At 43.9% G+C, this 24,177-nt stretch overlaps 1 protein-coding gene across 2 annotated transcripts in view; it reads left to right on the top strand.

Annotated features, from left to right (window-relative positions):
* The window catches only part of CCDC88A (coiled-coil domain containing 88A), a 1,055,351-nt gene that overhangs the window by 877,264 nt on the left and 153,910 nt on the right, over nucleotides 1-24,177 (top strand). For both annotated transcript variants that reach the window (XM_069234179.1, XM_069234180.1), the window contains exon 29: nucleotides 22,376-22,456. In XM_069234179.1, the coding sequence (XP_069090280.1) occupies nucleotides 22,376-22,456 (81 nt within the window). The remainder of the gene's footprint in view (nucleotides 1-22,375; nucleotides 22,457-24,177) is intronic.

Below are 24,177 nucleotides of genomic sequence, written 5' to 3' on the forward strand. Positions count from 1 at the left end.
AGGGGCCAAGAAAAATAGGGGGGTCCTAAAACTCTTTTTCACCATGCAATTTCCTATAGAGCTTTTTAACACAACCACAGCCCGAACCACTGGACGGAATTATACCAAATTTGGCAAGAAGGTAGCTCTTGGCCCAGTAAGAGCCCTTTTTGTTATTTAGTGTAAATCCATGTAGTAGTTTTTGAAATATAAAAAAAACAAATTTTTATATCTAGAGACGCAAACACTTCCAAAACCCTCCCAATCTCGTGCAGAGATCTGATTGGCTGCAAACACTTTAACCAGGAAGTGTTGGCAGCCATTTTGGGACTCAGACTCAGCTGAGTCCCAGACAAAAAGATAAAAAATAAAGAAAATGTGGCAGGGTAGAATACCCTGACCCCCTAACCTTGGTACTCGGGTCACCCTGGGACCCTGGCAGGGCAAAAATGTACATTTTTGCTACAAAATCACAGCTGATTTGCGAATCCGCTGCAAAAATGAGAAAAAATCAATTGTGGTCTCCTAGGCCAGGTCCCATGGCCATAAAGGTATTTGCCAAAAAAAGGAGGGGGTGCATGGGGACCCCCTCCTAGGGCTCTTTTGAGCCATGGGGCCACCACCTCCCTGGGGCTTTCAAACAAAATTAGAGAGGGGCCGAGCACCCCCCCATATTGTTATTAAAGCACTGAGGAGGTGGTGTTCCCCAGGGCCCAATGTAGGGGGTCCGTGCAGCCTCCCTTCAAGATTTCAAAAAAGCCCTGGGGAGGTGGTGGGGGAGGTGGGGGCCACCCCCCCCCCCCTAACCACCCATATTATTATTAAAGTCCTTGGGCCTCTTACAAGCCCTAGGAGGAGGGCCCATGTGCCCTTCTCATTTTTAATATTCCCACATGCCCCTGGGACCTTGTAACACAGAGTGTTCATAATTTCACCCTAATGTCTGCTGTCAGTGATAAAAGGTTTAACGGGCAGCATTTGTTCATAATTTTAGCCTTTCATTTAAAGAACAAAATAAATGAGGGTTTCCCCGCTTCAGTGGAAGGGAGGGAGCCTCCTTTTCTTTGTTGCCTAGGGAGGATCAGAGACATAAACAAGGATCAAGCTTTCTCCGCAGGGTGCCTGCTTCCCAGAAAGAAATGCAAATGTGTGCATTTGGTGAAATCTGCAATCCTAAAAGCTGCTTGGGAGCCAGGATATGCCTTAATTAATGTAATAACTTGAAGCTTCTTCTTTTTGAGAGGTTTTTAATGACCAGTTATACAAAACTTTTAGCACTAGGTGTAATCTGTATATTACTGATAGTTAGAAGCTCTTTTTATCTTAACCTAAATTTATATGCACATTTTGTGGCAGACTACATTATACTGTGAGTAATGAATGTTTAAAATGATGACTTATACATTCAGAGTGCTTTCAGGGACCTCAAAGCTCTAAAAATATACATCACCTTTCCCTGCTGCACAGTACTACGGGCCTCTGGTTGCACGCACAGGCATCTGTAGTGATTTCATTAACCAGTAGAGGTTTCATAACATAAAATAGTTGAATTCCCCTCTGAATAGTTTAACTTTCATTTATTTTTCATTTAAGGTATGTGTTATTTTATATGTAGTTACTTGATGGTGAAAGATCAGTAAAATAGTTACAGAATATTTTGTTGTTTTTAGCAACGCTATTGCAGTATTCATACTTTTGTAATGCACTTTGACTGCTGATTTGAATAGTTATGTAGGCCCAGATTTAATATTTTTTGTCACCAACACAGGAAAACAACTTGCTGCGCTGTGTGAAAGTGAGGGCAGGAATATGCCATATCAAAATATGGTGCATTGCTGTCTCTGTCTTGGCTAGTGCACAATTTGCAGACTAGCACCAACACAGGTACCTTTGTGCTGCAGTGCAAGGGTGCCTGTGTTACAGGCAGGATTGTTTTTGTGCAGAACGAGACACATTCCTGCATGAAAACAATCCTTAGAGGCATTTTCCGCGTTCTGAGTGTGCCACAGGATGCAGCACACTAAGAAAGAGGAAACAACAAAGAGAAATAAGGCGTACAATTCTAATGCATTCCCAGGTCTTCCAGTGTTTGTAAATCTGGGAATCCTTAGAATACATGGGTGGATGCGTGGGAACACCCAAGCTCCACCCATGTAATGCCTTCCCAGTGTAGTGTAACGGAAGACAACAACTTGTGCTACCTTGCATTATAACAGATTTACCAAGCCATGCACGGTGCCTCTGCGTGACATGATAAATCTCATTCTAGGTTTTGCATCGCCCTGTGTGGCACAAGGAAAATGCAAAACATTGATAAATCTGCCCTGTAATGTAAAAAACAAATGGTGATATATGGTGTCCTGCCTTCCCTTATCTTCTGCGGCTCTGGCCCCTGTTGTAGTCTCTCTCTGGGCTTTTAACCACAACCATGAGTTTGGTTAGTTGGTGGGCTTGCCTTTTAAAATTTAGTAAAGGGCATGCACACGTCATGCCTTTTCTGGTGTTTAGCCCTTCTCAAAAGCACCGGTAAACTACTGAAAACATACAAGGTTCCGTGTTTTCCGCATGATTTCTGGACCACTTTTTCTTTTTATTTCCTACACACCGCGATCTTGCTGGGCAGTAGTCAAGCGCTTTGCATGACATCGACCCTGTTATATAGATAATTGCACTTTTGCTGATACATCTGACTGTGAGCAAACTTCTGTTTCCTTTTGTGTGTCTCCTTCACGCTCATGTTGGCTCGCTTATGTGAAACTCTTTTACTTTTCATTTTCAGTTTATGTAGCAAGAATAGTTGGGTTAGGAGTTTACAATGCTTATAGATCTAACTCGAGCAAATGCAAGACCCATTACATTGCAAATACTTGTTCTTTTTTAGATATTGTGTCAGATTGTCCTGTGATCTGTATTTATTTAATGCAGTATGCTATTCATTTTACAGAAGTGTACAAAAACACTGTCTTCTAGTTTTAAGGGGTTTGAGAAAAATAAATTAATCTAGTCAGTGGCATAAGTGCACTATGTGTGACCGGGAAGCCTGGTTTTAAATCCAGGATTCCCTACATGACTAAATTGTGTGATCTAAGTCAAATCAATTCATTTTATATGCCTAATTTACTTGATAGTAATATTTGAGTGCACTTTTAAGTAATTCAGTTTAAGATGAACTGTGTACAAAAACTCACTTGCATGTTTTATTAGCCTGTAATTTTCACTATCCATAACAATAATTGGCCATGATGTAAGGGACACCAGATAGTTGGTTCACTTTGTTCACTCCTGGTGTTGTCAAGAAGGAGGGTTAAGGAATGTTTTAAAGTGCATATTCAGAAATGTTCTCATCAAATAAATGTCAATGCAATGTTGTGATCTATTGAAACACTACAGTAGGAAACTGGCTCTCTATATGGTGCACTAAAAAGAAGTACATTGTGCAGAGAGTCCAGTGGATCCCCAGTTGGTTTGCAGAGGCAAACGTAGATAGGACTAATGCTCTATTTTGTGGTAGTGTGGACGAGAAGTTAGGCTTATCATAGGGTTGCGCTAAGCATTTGTTGTACTCACAGAGGCAATAAATGAGACACACACTCATAAATCCGAGAGCGAATTAAATAAATAACACTTCTTTTATATATATGTTTCAAAGCCAAGAGCTTCATTATCAGGTGAGCGCTTTTTAAAGCATAGAAACTTTTCAGTTTCAAAAAGCAACACTGCAATTCTAAGAGTTCTTCAGTGTTAACCTATGGAGGAAAACAATGTTCGGCAAATACAGGGTTAACAACCACTTACAAGGCCAATCTCAGAGAGAGAAGGTAAGTATTAGTCACTGATTAGAACTACACCGGCAGGTCACTTCAGACAGCTCTGGGGCAGCCAGGTGCAGGGGTGTAGTAAGGCATTGGGTGCCCAATGGTTTTCTATGGGAGTTCGTTAGTTCTGAAGACAGTCTGCAGGCTCTGGCTATGAAGCCAGTTGGTGACAACAAACAGATAAGTTGTAGACTTGTGGTGTTCAGTTACATAGGTGCACATTTTATCCTTTTCTTCAGGGCCCAGGGGAGACGGGTTGTCCTTAGGCATAGGGTTTCTTTGCCCAGGAGCACTCAGAGTCAGACAGTCTTGCATGTTGATGCTGCAGGTGTCATCAGGGAGTCCAGCAGGGGGTACCCAGGGTAGAGTCGAGCTCAGGGGAGCTGGGGAACGTCATTGGCACCACCTCAGATGGGGTCAGGGACAACGGGTGCAGCGGTTGCTGGAAGTGTCAAGATTTCTCTCACCACAAAGCTGCAGGAAAGGGGGACTGAATGCACTGTACTCGGACTCTGGACAACTGGGGAACCTTGCTGGCACCATTGGTTGTCTTCACCTCAGGTTGTGGATGTTGGGTTCAGAGGTCACTTCGGGTGTCAGGTGTTTGCTGTTCCAGAGGCTGTAGAGTCCTTTCTTTAGTTATTGTTGCAAAGCAGAGCCTCTACTCACAGGAGTCTTGAGTCTTTGTGGAATACAGACAGCCCTCCTGGGTGTCTTGAAGGCTCAGCTGCAGAATGATTCGTCTTTTAGGCACAGTCCGTCAAGGTCAGCAGGCAAGCTGGAGGGGCTGGTTTCAAGTCAGCTGCTTCTTCTTTTCCTCTTCTGCAGGTGCAACTCTTCTTTGTCCGTTGCTTCTTAGGTCATCAGGATCTGAGTTATAAGGTTCAGGGGCGCCACCTAAATACTCAATTTAGGGGCGTTACAGGGAGTGCCAGGTGGTAGCCAATGGGCTGCCCACCTTTAAGGTGACTATACCCTTTCTCTGACCATTTTGGCTGGGAAGTGGGCATAGCCCTAACCCTAGTGGCCTGATTCCTTTGAAACAAGATGGAGGAATTTGAAAAGTGGTGTCTACTTCAGCTCGTCCATCTTAGGGGCGGGACTGGCACGAAGTGGGCACACCTCATCATCTGCCTAATTTTCTCGCCTGTACTACTGCCAAAAGTAGTGTCAGGCCAGGGGGGTCGGTCACCTCCACCATCTGGAGAGACCTGGGTCACATTACAAAGGTGGTTAGGGCTTTGAAGCTCCCCGGCCTGAAATGTCCATCCTGCCTGGGCAAGGTGATAATACCCACACCCAGTGCAGGCTTTTGTCTGGCCCTCGCAAGCGCTGGCTCTCACCCAGAAATGCGTCTGTGGTGGCTGAACTGGTCAGGAACAGTCAGTCAACCCACTAGTAACTGGTAGGTTTTCAGGGGGCACCTCTAACGTGCCCTCTGGATGCAGTTATAATTAGATCCCTCACTGCATCAGTGAGGGTTTATTAATCCGAGATGTTTGATACCAAACATCCCTACATCAAGAGACGCCATCATGTAGCTGGGACACTAGTAGTGACCAGTGTCCTGCACACGCATTTAAAAAGGCTTCTCTGGTTAACTACTATGTCTGTGAATAGACAAAGACGTAGCAGGGGCATATCTGCTCATGCAGATGTGCCCTCATGTGTAATATAATGCAGCTTGCCTTAGAGCTAGAAGGCCTGCTAGAGGGTTAACTTACATATATACATGCAGTGTTAGGGGACATGGCACACAGGCTGTGTGCTATGTCATGTTTTCAATTTTGGGAGCACCTTGTCATGCAGACTGCAAAGGCTGCTGCTGTGTGGGGGCGGAGCCAGAAATGCGAGCGTCTAAAGTGCATTGCGTCGCCCGCAACGTGGGCGAAGAACTGTTGTGCCGCTTGGGGGGACTGCTTGTCCCAGGAACTGTGTGGGGGCGGAGACAGGAACGCGAGTCCCTAAAGCGCATCGCATCATCCCGCAACATGGGACGCGGGCGGGCCGCGCCAAGGTGAAGATATTACCACCCAACGCAAGCGAATATAGTGCTTCACTTATAAATAAAGTCACTCGTTGGATACAGCACATCAGACAATGTGATTCCATTATCCATTCCGACATAATATCGGCGCAGTGTCACACAGACAGGGTGGGTCACTGGGACACAGTAAAGCTAGTGCTGTCTACCCCTGAGTTGGTAAGGGGTCTATTATCTATGGAGGCACGAAACCCCCTGCAAAATGGTTCAAACATCTGCTTCAAAAGCTGTTGGCCTGTAAATGGCCCCCCACTGAAGAGGAACTCTCTCACTCTGAATCCTGGAACTCAAATTGAGAGAGATGGATCTCTAGTTCCTCCTGAAGAGATTCTTCTTTTGGCCCATATGGAGGAACATGTTTGCCTGACTGAGATGACCAACCTAGGGGTGCCGGTTCAAATAGTTGTTGCTACAGACATTGATTGACTGATTCCTTCTGCAGATGCCCGGGATAGTAGTGCACCTCCTCATATTGCTAATTTGCAGACAGTAGGTAATCCAGACCTAGAGCTTTTCCCCCTTAGGAGTTTGGTTTCAGCACTTGATGCAACCACTGCTCAATTATCATCTATGGACTATTATGTTAGAACGTGTATCCCGCTACCCCCACAGAAGGTCCCTATAGGCCGGGAGACCCCAATCCCAAAGTGCATGACATGGAATCTGACTGGAATTCGTAGTAAAATAGATGATGTCGATTGGGGGAAGTTTATTGATAAATTTGATATTTGTCTGTTCCAGGAAACTTGGTCTACCTTCAATGTTTTTAGAAAAGGGTTTGACTCATTTTGTAAAGAAGATAGTCCGTCCCCGGCGGGGAGAGCGGCGGGGGGTCTTATCACATGGACAAGAAACTTAGAGATGGGTAATATCAGAGAAATGTATGTGGGCTCGGGTGACATATTGGCCTTATCAATTCAGCAAAAGCAAGGTTCCTGGTTATTGTGTGTCAATGTTTACAATATACCAGGCCCCCCTAATCAATTGTCTAAAACTATTCAGATGTTGAATGCCCTGGTGTCAGATTTTATAGCATCGCATTTTATTATTGTAGCTGGAGATTTTAATGTGTCCTTGGAGCCGAACTCTGTTTTCTCTGAGATCACGCATTTAGAAGATGTATCATGGAACATTTCTCCCTTCTCGTCCCTGAAAAAACAGCTTAAATCCAGCAACAGGGCTCTTTAAGTCATAGATTTCATGATAACACATGACCTTCGCCCAGGAAATGGGCGTTTCCCCTCAGACTCCACTGCAAAACCCTCATTTTTTAGAAGGTCTTATAGCAGTATATTAGATTATGTTGTTATTGATGTGAGGTTATGGCATGCCATCAAAGATATTAGGGTAGTGTAGTATTCTGTTTGTAGGAAAACATTGATGTATGTAAAATGTATTTCAAGGTTTAAGTTATTGTACCTTGTCTCTTTACTCTTTGTTTATATTTGTTATGTAAAATGGTATCTTCCTGCTTCACCTGCTCTTAGAACGGTACTGTCTAGAATGTTGGATTGAAGGCAGTTGAAGAATGAGCAGAGCAGGAGTGGCTGGAGTTTTTATCCTTCCTGACTTAAATAAATAAGCAAGTTTTTTACTCTTCAAATTGGCATTTTACTTCCTGAATTACTTCAGGTAGGTAATCAATATAACAGCGATCACGCCCCAATTTTAGTAACATATGATGGGCTGTTTTTTACTAAAATAGAAGCACAAAAAAATTATGAATCCATCTCCTCTTTAGAAGTGTCTTTCAACAAGTGTACACTGAAATGGGACTCTTTAAAAAGCTTGAATAAATTGTGGGGTAAAATGCATGCCCTAGTATCAACCCATCAACTAATGGATGGCTCTTGCCCATAATCCCCAAATGAGGTTATGGCCCTGCATGCAGATCTTTTTTCTGCTCTGAAAAAGCTTTTCCTCAGAACTGTTAGGGAGAATAATCATCCGGAAGTTGGATCCCACCATAGGTGATTTGGAAAAGCATGCAGGGAGGCTAAGTGTAGCCTTCTAAAAGCAATAAAATCTAAAGATAGACACATGATAACTCGTGCTAGGCGTGAGTATGCATCTGTAATGAGGAACTGTAAAAATAATTGGGGAGAGTCATCGTGGCAGAAATTGCTGTCAGCAGCTAAGGAGAAAAACTCTAAGCGCTTCTGCTCCCTGGTGGCTTTGAATGGACGAAATGAAAATGTCAGACCAGACTGCCATATTCCTACTGAGAATTCGGTTGGACACTTTACTGAGCTGTATGGCAATGAGCCTGATGTTTCCACCATCAATAATATTGAACCTGTACATGATTCTTCTTCTTCAAGCTGTTTGACCCCTTTTACTCTCAAGGAAACTAAGATGGCCATAAAGGCCCAAAAACCAGGAAAAGCCCCTAGGTTAGATGGTATACCTGCCAATTTGTTTAGATCTGACCCTGATATGTGGGGCCCGTATGTTAGTAAAGTATCAAACTCTATTCTGGCCAGTGGCAACTATCCCCGCTCCTGGAAGGGAGCAATTATTGTACCATCTACAAAAAAGGGGACAGGGCCACCCTGGTGAATTATAGACCAATCAGTCTCTTGGAAAACTTTCAAAACATATTCTGCTATCAGGTTCTGACAAAGTTAAAAGAATGGGTAGAAGAGTCCCAAGTCCTTAGCGACCTCCAAGCAGGCTTTAGACAGAAAATAAGTACAGTTGACCAGATATTCAGGTGTGTTACGATCAAATGGAAGACGGTGGACCTAGATGCAGGGAATCTTTTTTGTGGCGTTTGTGGACCTTAAATCTGTGTTCGATTTGGTCCTGTACTGCAAATTGTGGGAGGTATTGGATAGAGCTGGGATGCCGAGATCTCTATTAAATTTAATCAAAGACTTATATGCTGAGAGCTTTGCCAAAATCCGATGGGGTAACAAGAGAGATTCCAATCCAAAGAGGGGTGAGGCAGGGATGTGTGTTGGCCCCTACACTTTTTCTAATGTTCAGTTATGCTTGTATCCCTTACTTACTGGATTGTGTTAAAGATGCACCTAAATTAGTTGGGACAAAGACCCTGTGTTTCCTATTTGCGGATGATACCTTGTTACTATCACAAACTGCCCATGGACTTGTTAATTTACTTGAGAAGTTTACGAGCTTCTGTAAGGATCACGGCCTGGAAGTTAATAGTTCCAAAACCAAATACATGTTTTTTGGCGATAAAAGACACAAAATGAAGAAGTTGATTTTTTTGGATGGGGAAGCACTAGAGTGAGTCACTGATTTCGATTATCTGGGAGTCAGATTGGAGGACTCGCACAAAGGGCAGGTCCATTTATCAAAGGCATACATGAGCCTGAGGCAGAATTCGGGGGGTGTTCTGAGATTTGCCAATCGATCCCCTAGATTCGCAATCCCTCCCACAAAAGAAATATATAAAGCACAAGCTAGAGGGGGGCTTTGTATGGAGCAGAGCTATAGGGGCACGGCAACTTGAGGGACCTAGAGCGAGCCGAAAACGTCTTCATAAAAGCCTTATTAAAAATACCCGCAAGCTCTCCTGCGCTGCCCATTCGGATGGATTTAAACTTATATCCCATCACTCACATAGCTGCCTTAAGACCAACATTGTACTGGATCAGGATCTGGTCCATGGACATTTTCAGCCCATATAGAACATGGTTGAATGCCACAACAAGCAAAAGACTGATGTAATCATGTTGAAAACAGTTTGACTAAATTAGGTCTGGGTGTGTTCTGGTCAGATCCTCTTCACCTCCCAAAAAATGCTGCACAGGTGGTCAAGGACGCATATTGGCTAAATCTACAAGTAGAAAAGTTAGCTGAGGTGCCTTCTTTTAGTCTGATAGACAGATTTATATCAGTTAAATGTCATTATGAATTTGAAAAATATATGGATTTGATTTTATCCCCCCGAGCATGTGCACTTTATATTAAGTTCAGGTTGCAATTGCTACCATTACGTACCTTTACCTGTAGATGGTCCCAACAGGATAGCTACCTAGACTCACGTCCAATGGGCTACGGATCTGCTGAATGTATTGCTCATGTCTTATTCCATTGTCCCGCTTATTCTAAGCAGAGGGTCCGATGGATTATACCACTCTGCAGATCCATGGGCATCAGTAATCGGCCTCTAGCTCTTAGGATCTGCAGAACACACACCCATGGGACTTTGGCATGTGCATTGGCAAGATTTTTAGATGCAATCTGGCACATTAGAGCAAAACGCTTGGGGGCAACTTGCAATGCATTACATTAAAGCTGGCCCAAGTCTGAAGATACAACCGGAAATGTTGCACTTACAGATAATTTTGGATTGTTTAGCGACCTCCTTGTAACACCTGATCATATTTTGAATTTTGAACACACTGCATTTTATCTTGCATTTTTAAATTTGCCAGCCAGAGGATTTTATACCATTGTCTTTTTATACTAGTGACCTTTTTTGTAACATCTGATCATATTTTTATATTCACATATACTGCACCTCTATTGTTCTATTTTTAGTATTGTTTAGTTAGAGGATTTTATATTATTTGCTTCCTATATTTTTTAACGTCTATTGTATAATGTGCTTTTATGGTATTTTTATTACCGAAATAAAGCTAAGATGATGATGATGATGACTGCAAAGGCAGCCTGCATAAGGTTGGTACTGGGTCTCTCAGAGTGGCACAAGTTGGACTGCAGCTCTTCAGTACCCATGCCCTAGGTACCAAGGGTACCATTTACTTGCCAATCAGGGGGTTTGAAAGGCCTGTTCACTTGGGAATCAAGTGACCAGGTGTCTTGTTGTGGGGAAGAGACACTGGCTCTGGGGACCTGGTTAGCTAAAACCCAGTGCACTTTAGTCAAAGTTACCTCTAAAAACCAGTCAGAAAGTGTGGAGGGGTACTGCAACCAGAACCCAGCTCCCTACAACTACCATGTGTTTTTTTAAATATCTTATTGTGTGCCAAAAACAGGTTACATCGCATGATCGTAGCCAGCTATGTAGCAAAAGATTCCATTGTACATTTACAGGAGAACAGTGGGGGGCTACATACATTTATGAAGAGTTAGCACATAGTTTTTAACATTTTCTACGTAACAAACTGACTGATAATAAACTGTCCATCCATCCTCCTGCCCAGTCACCTCTGCCTTAACTATCAGTGTAGGGAAGCAGAGCAATGAACCCTGTGGTACTTAAAAGAAAGTGTTCTAATGGGGAAATCCAACAATGTTTTGGATATAGGTGTCCTTAAACAACTGCTTTGTGTAATCGCCTAAATCTGGGAAGAGCAGCTAGTACATAGAAACCAAGAGTGTATGTGTTGGGTTGGATTGCAGGGAAAATGTATTATCCTTGGTGCAGTCTTTAAAGCCCTTCACCAAAATATCCCACTTCTGTGACATAAAATATTTCCTCACGCCACTCATTCCTCCCTGTGTAACATGGGTGCTCTCAGATCGAAACCAAGAGAGTAATAGCTTGGTCCCACTTACAGTAGTCAGAGGAAGTGTATCCTTCCAGTGCAGTGTAATATAGCATTTTGGTAAAAGAGCCAGGTCATCGAATTTGGTGGGGAGTTTCATGGCCCATCATGGATGACAGCACCTAGAGAACTCTGTGCCAGTATGAAAGAAGTGTGGGGTAAGACCAAAGCATATGGAGCAAATTGATATCTAATTGCATAAAGCAAGGACAAATGCAGCTGTGGCTCCCTGCTATATTTTGGTATTTTGGGCAGTTGTAAGGTAGGCTCATTTCGGAACTTTAAATGAATATACTTAAACAAGAACTGCATGGTACTTTATGGGGATGTTCCAATATTTTAGCCCAGTCCACATCGTGTAGAGGTAAGTCTCCCAGTTGGTAATGTTTCCCAAACTGTATGCCATAGGTTTTAAAATGTTTAGAAACATAATCAAAAGGTTGCTGTTGCGTTCTCTCCTAGAAAGATTGGGTAAATTTGGACAGGGCAGTTGCTCTTGACACTGTTCTCAAAGGCATTAATTTACTATTGAACCGGGAGATAATATGTCAATGGAATGTAGCATTCTTAGAGGCAATCACATAAAGACCATAGCAAATAAATAGTGCCAGGTAGAAAATAGTAAATAAATGTACTAATAAAGTAGTGTTGTGTAGCTTGTCCTTGGATGTGTCTGTACAATTGACTTTTTGTCCTGAATTTTGACCCTTTAGCCTGAATAATTTACAGTCCTGTCCAGAATTTGCCTCCATACTAGGTGGTCACCTTACCATCCGGGGGCTTTACTGAACAAGCGCGGGAGGCCACACAAATATACATATGTTCATGATTTGAAGATCCTCCAGAAATATCGGCAAACGTAATAAAAAATGCTATGTTGACCTGGTGGGGACCCCAGCACCTGGGCTAGAGTGTCACAGTATTCCTACCCTGCCCCCTTTTCTTTTCTTTTCAAAGCCTGTGTGTGGCGAGAGGTTGACTGCTTAATGGGGTTTTGGTCACAGGGCCTGGCCTGCGACCAACCCCTGCTGCACACGGCCAAATGCCGTGCATGGTACGGGGTTGGTTCAATATAAAGTAATTCAAATTACTTATTGTTAAAGATACATAGAAGTTCACGTTTAAAAAAACAAAGATTAAAGGGACGTAATATTTGGGAAAGAGAATTGAAAAACCATAAAACTCACTTAAAAAAGCAAAGGTTGCAGGGACTTTATAGTTAGGTTCACATTTTACTCGCACAAAACCATAGAAAGTCAGCAATTATAGTTATGGTTATCTCAAGTTACTATAACTCATGCACTAAGGTAACTATAACATGTGCCCTTGCCGTGCCCTGCTAAGTAACCCAGCTATTACATCACTCATGAACTCTTTTATAAGAAAGTTGATAATATCAGTGTAACATTTGCAGTAAAATTATTGATGAGATAGCTGTGCATGGTGGGGGCGGGAGTTATAGTTACCTTAGAGCACAAGTTATAGTTACTTGAGATAACCATAACTGCTGTAACTGCTGAGTTTCTTATGATGAGGCCATCATCCGTAGTAGTGGCCTCAGACACCACAGCACATTTTTATTGATACCAGCATTATCATCAGGAGACATGCATGGCTTAGACATTCAGGTTTCAAGTCAGAAATTCAGCAGGCAGTTCTCAGCATGACCTTCGACAGGGAACACTTGTATGGTCAAGAGGTTGCCAATACTGTAAAGAAGCTCAAAAGAGACTCTGACACAACAAAGGCTATGGGGACATTACTCACCACACCACAATGGGGTAATTTTCGTCACCCACAATTCAGAAAAGGCTTGAAACCATCCTCGCTGACCCTTCCGCCTGTCAAAGCAAGCAAGGTACCCATTTCTATACTAGAGGTACCTTCAGGGGTTCATACAGAGGTGCAAACAATAAAGGCAGAGGAAAGGCATCCACCTCTAGATCATCTGCCTCACTTTGCACCAGTGACTACCTACAACGTCCACCAGCTCACACCTCTCCAGTAGGGGGAAGATTACATTTTGCTACCTACAATGATCCAATATCACCACAGATCAGTGGGTTCTTTTAATTATCCATTATGGTTACTGTCTAGAGCAAATTTCCACTCCACCAAACAATCCCACTCACACTCACAAATTCTCACAACACCATCTTTCTCTTCTGAAAGAAGAGGTGCAGTCCCTTCTCAAATTGACTATCGAACCTGTTCCCCTCTCACAGCAAGGGATAGGAGTATGCCCCCTATACTTCTGCATACCAACTAAGGACAGGTCACTCAGACCTATTATAGATCTCAGGTCAACCTCTACATTGTATCCCTCTCCAAGATGTCATTCATGATAGCTTTAGGTCTGAAAGCTTTAGATCTGAAAGACGCATACTTTCATATCTCCATGCAACCAGCACACCGCAAGTACCTCAGATTTCTCATTTCGAGGACACACTATCAATTCAACCTCAGGGTCTTCACAAAATGTCTATCAGTAGTTTCAGCATACCCCAGATGACAATACATCCATGTCTTCCCCTACTTGCACGACTGGGGCATCAAAGCCAGTACAAACTAACTATGTCAGCGTCACACTCAAAGCACAATACACCACCTTCATATTATGGGATTCACTGTCAACTTTCTCAAATCCCGTCTCCAACCTTTACAGATAAAGCCTTACCTAGGGGCAATTATCAGTGCTCAGTCAGGGCTAGCATATCCAACTCCACCTCAAATTCAAACTTCTCAAACTCCCAATTCCCAACTACAGGAAAACCACCCTTACCCAGTCAGAACAGAGATGCAACTACTAGAGATGATGGCCTCCTGCATTGCCATTGTTCCCCATGCCAGACTACACATGCGTCCCTTACAGCAGTGTCTATCTAATCAGTGGTCTCAATCACAGGGTCATCTCCAAGTTCTAGTGTTGTTGGACCGCCAGACTCACCTCTCTGTGCAATGGTGGAATCCCTCCAACCTTTCCAAAAGGACGGCCCTTTAAAGACCCTGTGCCTCAGATCACTCTCACTACATATGCCGCACAGCTAGGTTGGGGAGCTCACCTCAACAACCTCTCAATACAAGGCAGATGGGATCCCAGCCAACAAACTTATCACATCAACTACTTGGAGGTACTAGCAGTATTTCTAGTGCTCAAAGCATTTCTGCCACAACTCTCCCACAAAGTGGTTTTAGTCAGTACAGACAACATGGCAACTATGTATTATCTGCAGAAACGGGGGGTACACTTTCTTCTCAATTGTCCCTTCTAGTGTAGACAATTTGGAGGTGGGTCATTCACAATCACATTCACTTACTGACAGAATATCTCCCAGGAATGGACATTCAGTTTGCAAACCTACTAAGCAGGATGCAGCAACAAGTCCACGAATGGAAACTTCACCCACAAATACTTCACCAACACTTTCACCTCTGGGGAACCCACGAAATAAATCTCTTTGCCACGGTAGAAAATTCAAAATGCCAAAACTTTGCGTCTAGACACCCACTCTCTCAGTCCAATTCTCCACGGATGAATTGGTCAGGGATATTTGCTTATGCTTTTCCGCCTCTCCCACTCATTCCTTTTCTGGTTTGCAAACTGAGACAGACATCACTTGCCATGATCCTTGTAGCCCCTACATGGGCATGCCTACCTTGGTACACAACACTAATGGATCTGTCAGTGGTTCCCCACCAGAAACTTCCCATCAGACCAGACCTTCTGACTCAAAAGCGAGGTCAAATCAGACATCTGGACCCCAAAACACTCTGGGGGTTATTACAACTTTGGAGGAGGTGTTAATCTGTCCCAAAAGTGACGGTAAAGTGACGGATATACCACCAGCCGTATTACGAGTCCATTATATCCTATGGAACTCGTAATACAGCTGGTGGTATATCCGTCACTTTACCGTCACTTTTGGGACGGATTAACACCTCCTCCAAAGTTGTAATAACCCCCTCTGTCTTGCAATATTGCTCCTGAAGTCATAGATTTTGGATACTTACATCTTCCATCAGAATGCATGGACATTCTTAGAGAGGCACGTAAACCTACAACTAGACAGTGTTATGCTGCAAAATGGAAATGCTTTGTATGTGCCCGGTTTGAGGAGGGGGAGCTTAAGGCTTTCTTCCTCTGGAATGAGGGATCAGTGGTCTCTAAAATGACGCTTTGGGTGACATGCAAACCTACAATGAGGGAAATACTCAAAGGGTACATTCAACCACGAGCGCAGCAACAGAAGGAGAAGTGCATAGACCTTGAGAATAAGATACTTGAGTTAGAGCGACGAGCCCGACAATCAGCCACACAGGAGATACAACGTCAGTTAGTATGGGCCTGGACTGAGCTGCAACAAATACCTCTTGAAGAGGCAAAACAATGCTGGTAGGCTTCCACCAGTAGAATTTATGGGGCGGGCAACAAACCAAGCAAGTTGCCGTACTGGTTGGCGACACGAGCGGCAGCAGCCAAAATGGTGCCAACCATATACGATCAGGAATGGAACCCTCAGGTGGAGTTGTTTGCAATAGCTCAAACCTTCATGACTTTCTACCAAGATCTCTATGCTAAGATCTCCTCACCACATTTAACAGAGGGAGATTCCATTGTCTGGGAGATCCCAGTACCAAATATCCCACCCTCCCTTGCCCAAGACTTAGATCAGCTGTTGACAAGAGAGGCAGCTATATCTGATTTTGGTGGGGGGAAACTACGGGGCCAGATGGCTACCCTATAGAATATTATAAAATGTTCTGCCCGCTTCTGGTGGCTCATCTTCTAAACGCTTATGAGGAGGTGTTGCTAAAAGGGACATTCCCTCCTAAACTAGGCTGCGCCACAATTGTGGTCTTTCAGAAGGATGGACTGCCCCACGACCAGTGTGCATTATATCGGCCAATCTCTCTCATTAACGCCGATATAAAGATATATGCCAAAATACTGGTGACATGTCTCACCCGCATACCGTCTTACCTCACCCACCCAGATCAATGTGGATTCATTCCAGGAGGAAGCACGAGGCACTGCATCTGTCGGGTCCAAGCCGCTCTTTCCAAAGGCCCCCAGCCACGTGTTAAACTGGCCATGCACCTCATTGATTTCTGTAAAGCATTTGACACGATCTTGTGGAAATTTATGGAGGTGGTCCTATTGCGTATGGGGTTGGGAAAGAGATTTGGCCAAATGATCCGCATCTTATACCAAAGACCAACAGCCCATGTCAGGGTGAACGGAGTTCTGTCCCTCCCATTTCTGATTCTGCTGGGATCGCAACAGGGATGTCCACTCTCCCCGCTGCTCTTTGCCCTAGCTATAGAGCCCCTGGCGTGCTTGTCGCGTAGTGACACTCTAATGTGGGGCTGGAGATGGAGAGACAAACTGGAGGACAGGGTGACATTATATGCAGATGATGTCCTAGTGTTCTTGGGTGACCCACCCTCTGAGGGTCCTAGGTGCTTAGAGCTATTAGATCTGTACAAGGAAATATCTGGGCCTCTTGTCAATGACAGTAAGGCAACCCTGGGGGAAGGAAAGGGTGATGCAGAGGAGCGCCCTTGGTGCCCCAACTTCCTGGTGTGAAAGAATACCTTCAAATATCTAGGGGTTCATATATCACATCTCCCTGAGTTGGCATAAGAACTAAACTTCAGAGACTTCGGACTTTGATCAGCACCTACAGCATTGGAGGGGTCTGCCCTTAAACCCAATGGGGCACACCACTCTTCTTAAAATGATGTGGCTCCGCCGCTACATTTATGTTTTGGTGAACTTTCCCTATCATATACCATGGGAGTGGTTCTGATCACTAACATCTAAAATTACGAATTTCATATGGAACAGGGGGCGGCATAAAGTAGCCTTCAATACAGCTCGGAAGTCTCCTTTTGAGGGGAGGTTGGGAATTCCAGACTTATACATTTACTATCTAGCCGCACAGCTGGTGCCTGTCAATGATTGGTTTGCAGGGGGCTGGGATGACCCCCTTTCCATCTTGAGATCTATTCAGTGGGTCTTAATGGTCTTCTGGGTCTGCTGTATGGGGATAAAACTTCCGAAGAGATGCCCTCATGTACTCGGGTCGCAGTACATTGCTGGAGGGCAGCCCTGCACTTAATAAAATAGGACCTGCATTTAACTTGAATGACACCCCTGTGGCACGGGAAGTGGCTATGCCAGCTTACAGCACTTAAAGGCTTCCAAAGCTGTGATCAGATAGGGATTACCTATTTGAGGGATTTGTATAAAGAGGGAAGCCTTATGTCTTTCTAAGACCAAAGCAACAATATGGACTAGCCAAGAAACCATTTTTCCGCTATCTACAGATGCGACATGCCCTGGGGGCTCACCTTTCCCCAGAAACTTGTCTCCCTGAATATAATCCACTGGAAGCTTCGATACCAATGGGGAAGTTGGTGAAAAAAGCAGTTTCCCAAATTTACAGGTCATTGCTTATGAATCCCTCTGATGGTTTCGGCTATCTGAGACAGAAAAGCACAAAGTGGTTTGGTTAGCTGGATTATAATGACTGGCGGGAGGCATCTCTGGCTCCCAGGGAACTGGCCATTTCGGCAAGGCTACTCATGATACCATTCAGCCATTTGTACACAACCTACATAACCCCTGCACGATTATTGAGAATGTCCCCCATGACACATCCAACTTGCACTTGATGTAACTTTCCTGAGAGAGACTTCTTGCATATGATCTGGAGCTGTCCTCAGACAGTGCCCTTCTGGGAGGGGGTCATTAAAGAGATATCTTAGTTGTTGGAACGTCGTATGGCTCTGAGCCCCAAGACAGTAATACTGGGACTACTGGTTGAACTGGGTGGCCCTCACTCGGACTGGATCTTTATAGCAGTGGCTTGCCTCGTAGCTAAAAGAGACAAACCTGTATGTGGAAGCAACCTAAAATTCCATTGATGGCACGATGGAGGGCGGGGATAGATTGGTGTGCGCACCAAGAAAAGCCAATTTATGCTGCTTGAGGTTGCCCACAGAAGCATGATAAAGTATGGGGTAAATGGTGGAGCTTTCATGGTGTACTAATGTAATGCTGTTTATCATGCATATGGGCAAGGAGTGTTATGTGAAACTGATGTGTAGACTCAGGGGGTTATTACAACTTTGAAGGAGGTGTTAATCCGTCCCAAAAGTGACGGTAAAGTGACGGATACACCACCAACAGTATTACGAGTTCCATAGGATATAATGGACTCGTAATACGGCTGGTGGTATATCCGTCACTTTACCGTCACTTTTGGGACGGATTAACACCTCCTCCAAAGTTGTAATAACCCCCTTAGTGTTGCCAGAATTGAGACGTGTTGTGTGTGCATTATTTCTAAACAACAAACAATAACATTTGGTTATAAACAAAAAAGAATGTTGTACACGTGCTATGTGTAGAAGTTTAGAGGAGGAGCATAACAATGCTTTCAAAACTGGAAAAGCAAGAAAGCAGTGTGCAACATCTGTAATGATGTCTTTCAGTGGTGGACTCTGGTCATTTTTACATTATCGTTCCACTTGCATTATTTTGTTAAAGATAGAGTAATCTGGAGTTGTGATTTGAGTTGAGAGCAGTCGGGTATGGAAGGGAGGTATTTATTTCAATATAAAGGAATATTGAATGGCAGAATGAATGTTTAATGGCACTGAGTGTGTTGGGAAGGAATATGAGGCCTCTAATTAATGGTCAGCTACAGCAGTGCACCACATAAACCATTTTAAATGGTGTGGCAGCAGGTAATTTTTAGTGATTAAAAACACTGATGTGTTAAAGGTTTGTTAAAAAACTTTTTTTAAGATGAGGTGGGTCATTTCAGAAATTAGGTACATGATATTAGACTAAATAATTCTGGAGATGAAAAATACAAATTATGTAGACTAAACAGGCTTATTACATAACTAACCACATTGAGAACAAATCTGAGGTCTGGTAGAAATTGCAGTGCTGTGGCTCTCTGTGCTCACCTGGGCCAAATATGCTGTGGGCCATCTCACTTTCAAGAATAGGCTGAAGACTTTCTCATTTAAACCTAACATCTCCCACCAAAAAGTGATTTTGACATCTAGCTTATCAGACCCTCTTCTTGTTTGTCTTTCCTCCCCTGAACTTTCATTTTTCCTCCATTGACTCTTTGCTTTCCAGTCTCCCACCTCCCAGCATTGAACATTCTCTAAAGTAACAACTGCTGATTGCTTGTAGAGCAACAAGCAAAACCACTGTATTCCTGAACACAGTAGTGATTTAGAAGGAAGTCAGGCTAGAGTAGAGGAATACTATTAGCAGTGTAGCTTCAAAAGTGGCTTTAGCTGGTGAGTTCACTCTCAAGACTGATTGCAAGATTTGCTTTTATGTTGAATTATGCAAATTTAATAGTATATCTTGGTGGAAAGCGGAGGCCTGGTGAATTTCATTAACAAACTTGAGTTAGAATAGATCCAATACCAGATTATGGGGGTCATTCTGACTTTGGCGGGCGGCGGAGGCCGCCCGCCAAAGTCCCGCTGTCAGAATACCGCTGCGCGGTCAAAAGACCGCCGCGGTAATTCTGAGTTTCCCGCTGGGCTGGCGGGCGACCGCCAGAAGGCCGCCCGCCAGCCCAGCGGGAAACCCCCTTCCATGAGGATGCCGGCTCCGAATGGAGCCGGCGGAGTGGAAGGGGTGCGACGGGTGCAGTTGCACCCGTCGCGATTTTCAGTGTCTGCTTGGCAGACACTGAAAATCTTGGTGGGGCCCTGTTAGGGGGCCCCTGCAGTGCCCATGCCATTGGCATGGGCACTGCAGGGGCCCCCAGGGGCCCCACGACACCCGTTACCGCCAGCCAGGTTCTGGCAGTCAAAACCGCCAGAACCAGGCTGGCAGTAAGGGGGTCGGAATCCCCATGGCGGCGCTGCCTGCAGCGCTGCCATGGAGGATTCCCTAGGGCAGCGGGAAACCGGCGGGACACCGCCGGTTTCCCGTTTCTGACCGCGGCTGTACCGCCGCGGTCAGAATGCTCATGGATGCACCGCCAGCCTGTTGACGGTGCATCCGCGGTCCCCGGCCCTGGCGGTAGTCTACCACCAGGGTCGGAATGACCCCCTATATCTTCATATCAAAATGTTGGTGGCATTCATTATCAGGTAGGCAGGATTTCAGTTTTTAGGTTGCCTACTGGTATGCTATCAGACACTTATGTGTTGTGCAGGGTCATAGCCAATCTTTTCAAGGAAGTGGAAATGTTCCTCATTTTGGTGAAAGATAAGACTCAAGAGTCACTGTTAAAGGATGTTTTGGGAGCTGGACGCAGGATAATTGTAGGGTGTTGGTATTATCTGGGATACATGTGTAAAGACCAAACCAGGTTTGGTGGAAAGGCTAAACAAAGATACAAATCCCAGCAGACAATAATATGCTGCACACCATCATTCATTGGTCTTGTAATTATTAAGAAAAGGGAGAGGGTAAGTGTTGGATGGACAGAGACAAACCTATATTTGGAAATGTGGAATGCCATACTTCACATGTCTCTCCGTCAAGTATTTCAGGTGCAGAGGCAAAACAATTTGGACAGTACTAGCAGTTGTGGAGTTGGTATGGTGCTATCTCAGATTGATGGCCCTGGAAAAAGTATGGTGTTATGCTATACCCAGTCCAAAGAGAAATTAATAATTGATTTCAAAAGGAAATAAATTGTGCCTGGCCCCTTAATGCTTTTGGACAAAACAATTTGATTAAGCAGTTTCTTCTTCAGAAAGTCAGGTGGAGTGGTTTGGAAACTGATGAAGTGGGAACAATATCAGCAAGTTTCCACCAACTCGCAAGAATACTACTCGAGAATCAACACGCAATGAACCATATATAACTGGTTGATAAATTAAGGAGGTAGAGTGGTAAAGGCTGCCACTTAATTAGTAGTAAGCATGTAGATTACAGTTGTAAGATATCTGGAAAATACAAGAGCAATGCACTATGGAATTAAAACATCTGCTGAGGGGAGATCGTTTTGCACTGGGTGTGAGTACTAGATAAGAATTAGTACACTTTGCCCATGTTGGCCACTTTGCACAAAGGTTCTCATCAAGTCAGCTTTTGAGGTTTGAACAGAATGAGTGAACGAAAATAAGTATGGTGCATAAAGAGAGCAAGAACATGTTGACAACCAAGGATTTCTGGACAAATATAACATGAAACATATGCATTGGTGTTGTTATTGTGCTCAAATGAATAGAGTGATTTGGCAGTGTAGTATGGCAGTGAAAGGAGCTGTCTAAATGGCATTGACTGGTTATTTTAATTTTAATGTTGTGATACGTTGGTGTACAAGTAACAGTGCTATAATTAAGCATCTCTTTGCACTAATGAAGAACTTGTGACAAGTGTGAATACCATCCTGATGAATGGGTGAATTGTAAACTGGAGATGTGGACGTTATGAACAGGGCTAATGTTACTTAGGCGGCAAATGTGGGATATGATAGCAAGAGAGCCATGATGGAAATATTTCACTTTGACGGCAGGCACATAGTCGATAGCAACCTGCCAGGTATAGTAAGCCAACTAAGTAGTCAGATAATTAGGCTATTCAGTGGTGCTTGCAGTGGGCTAAAATTGAAAATTCCAATATGAAAATAAAAGGGTTGGTGCCAAGAGAAAGTGAATAAATGGCAAATTAATTATTGTGATTGGCTGGTCAGAAGGGGCACAGTAGCAAAGCTTAAGTAGGTAAATGATTTCATTTTGAAAAGATAGAATGGCATAATGGGCTATCAGGCTGGAATCTCTAGTGCATGAGTATTGTGGCACAATGTCATGGATAGAACGATGACGGCCATGGGCTGGAGGGTTGAATGTAGGCGAGGTATTCCATTCGGTCACTTGTGCCTGAATGGGTAGGGAAAAGTTGTATGAACTGCACATGAGTGAAGATGCTCTTGTAGACACTTAAGGGGTGTTGCCCTTTCCAACTTCCAGAACTCAAAACAAGCTGTCTTATAAGGTATAGTTTTTTGCTGGCATTTAAAATAGGATATGTTTCTTCTTTGCTTTTGCATTTGTAGTTTCCCGACCAACCAGTCTTGATAGTGGCAGAACATCCACAAGCAACAGCAATAATAATGCTTCATTGCATGAAGACAAAGGTATGCCTCAGTTGTATTTTCTCTGTTTCAGTAAAGGATTGTGTGATGGTTTGTCTATAAACATGTCTTATCACATGTCTGGCATTGTTAAACATTTTCATTGTTCCTTTTGTTTTAATTTCACAATTGAAGTGACTGATTTGAAATGAGTTTTTTGGTACCTTAATTTTGAACACCCTTTACAGGAATCATCTTATAAAATACAAATCTAGAATGAAAACCTCAAATTTTTTATAATGGACAGTAAGAGTTAAGCATTTTGTAGTAACAATTCCAAACAATTTCATATGGTTCTGTGATGACCTGCTTGTTTAAGTTGTAAAGCCCCACCATTATGGCTCCCAGGGCACAGCTGTTCTAAAACAATTAGATAGCCTGACTTTACTCTGTTTTAAAAATGTCAGACTCTCCTAGGCTGCTCATATTTTGAAATTGTGATCCTTTTTTTATCAGAACATTTCAAAACAATAGATTTGTGGTAATAATAAAGAACAACAAAAAAAGCAAACCTAATTTTTACAAACCTATGTCAAGACTCCAGGTAAGCAAAGTTATGGTTACCAAAATCCTTAATCATGCATTTAGTAAGGGTGGTATTAACATTTGTCCACGTCCAGATTAAATCCCTAAAAAGGGTTATAGGTGATCACTGTGGCACAATATTAGTGACTTTCTTTTGATGCATTTCACACATATTGCTTATTTTAACATGGGGATCTCCTGTGACTTCACAAAAACAGCCATTTTGTTCCCCTCCCCAATTTCACTGAACATTTTTCCAGTCTGCTGCTGTTTCTGGTGTCCTCTTCTATTGTTTCAGGGAGCACCAGCAGTCTCAGGCAAGGGAAATACAGTTTTGAAGGTAGTTGTGGTGAATCAAAACAGAGGCCGGCAAAGGTGCCATGGCCCGCTTCCATTTTGTACCCCACTTGCTTTTCCCATGCTTGAGCTTTTATGTGGGTCCTGTTTTAATGGGGTGTGCCCACATCGTTCTCAGTTTATATTTTTTATTTGTTGTCTGTCAGCTGACTAAACAAGCAGGGAGTATTGGCGTTCCGGCATAGTTCTGCAGAGCCGTTGCCCAGTTCGACTCTGCGCCTCCCACCATTTCCGGGAGCCAGCTCCACACCTGCTCAGAATAAAGAATTTTACGAGCCCATGCGTTGCTTATTCAAACCAATCGACCACTCTGGCGCGCCTTCTGGCCCCGTTGGGTAAGAGGAGGCCCCATTCAGTTCCATGCCAGCGGCTTTGGCCTCTGCTCCGATGGGGTCTCAAGGATCCATTCCAGATCCGGACAAGTGCCGGACGTACCCAGGCAACCATCTCTGGCGCCGGGCCCTACTCCGATGCTGCCGGCGCCCACCAGAGGCATCAGCCCCATTCTGATTCCCGATGATCAGGAGCCAGAACTGCATCACACTATGCCGATTCCAGCATCAGTGGCGCCCACAGGTGCCAGACATTGTCTGAGCCATAGTTCACACAGACAGGCATGGGAGAAGATTGGGAGGGGCCACTGGACCCTTTAGAACACCAGTTGGAAAGTAGTTTTGACTAGTATGTGGAGAGTCAGTGGTCTGGACACCTCCCCAGATACTGGCTTGCTCTATCCCCCTGCTGGGGCTTCCTATGCAATGGTGGTGCGTAGGACAGCGGAGGTGCTTGACCTTGAACTGCCCTCAGTGGCTGTCAGGATGGACATCTTGACAAAAGTGTTT

Source organism: Pleurodeles waltl, chromosome 5 (genome assembly GCF_031143425.1).
Source record: "Pleurodeles waltl isolate 20211129_DDA chromosome 5, aPleWal1.hap1.20221129, whole genome shotgun sequence".
Taxonomy (NCBI): domain Eukaryota; kingdom Metazoa; phylum Chordata; class Amphibia; order Caudata; family Salamandridae; genus Pleurodeles; species Pleurodeles waltl.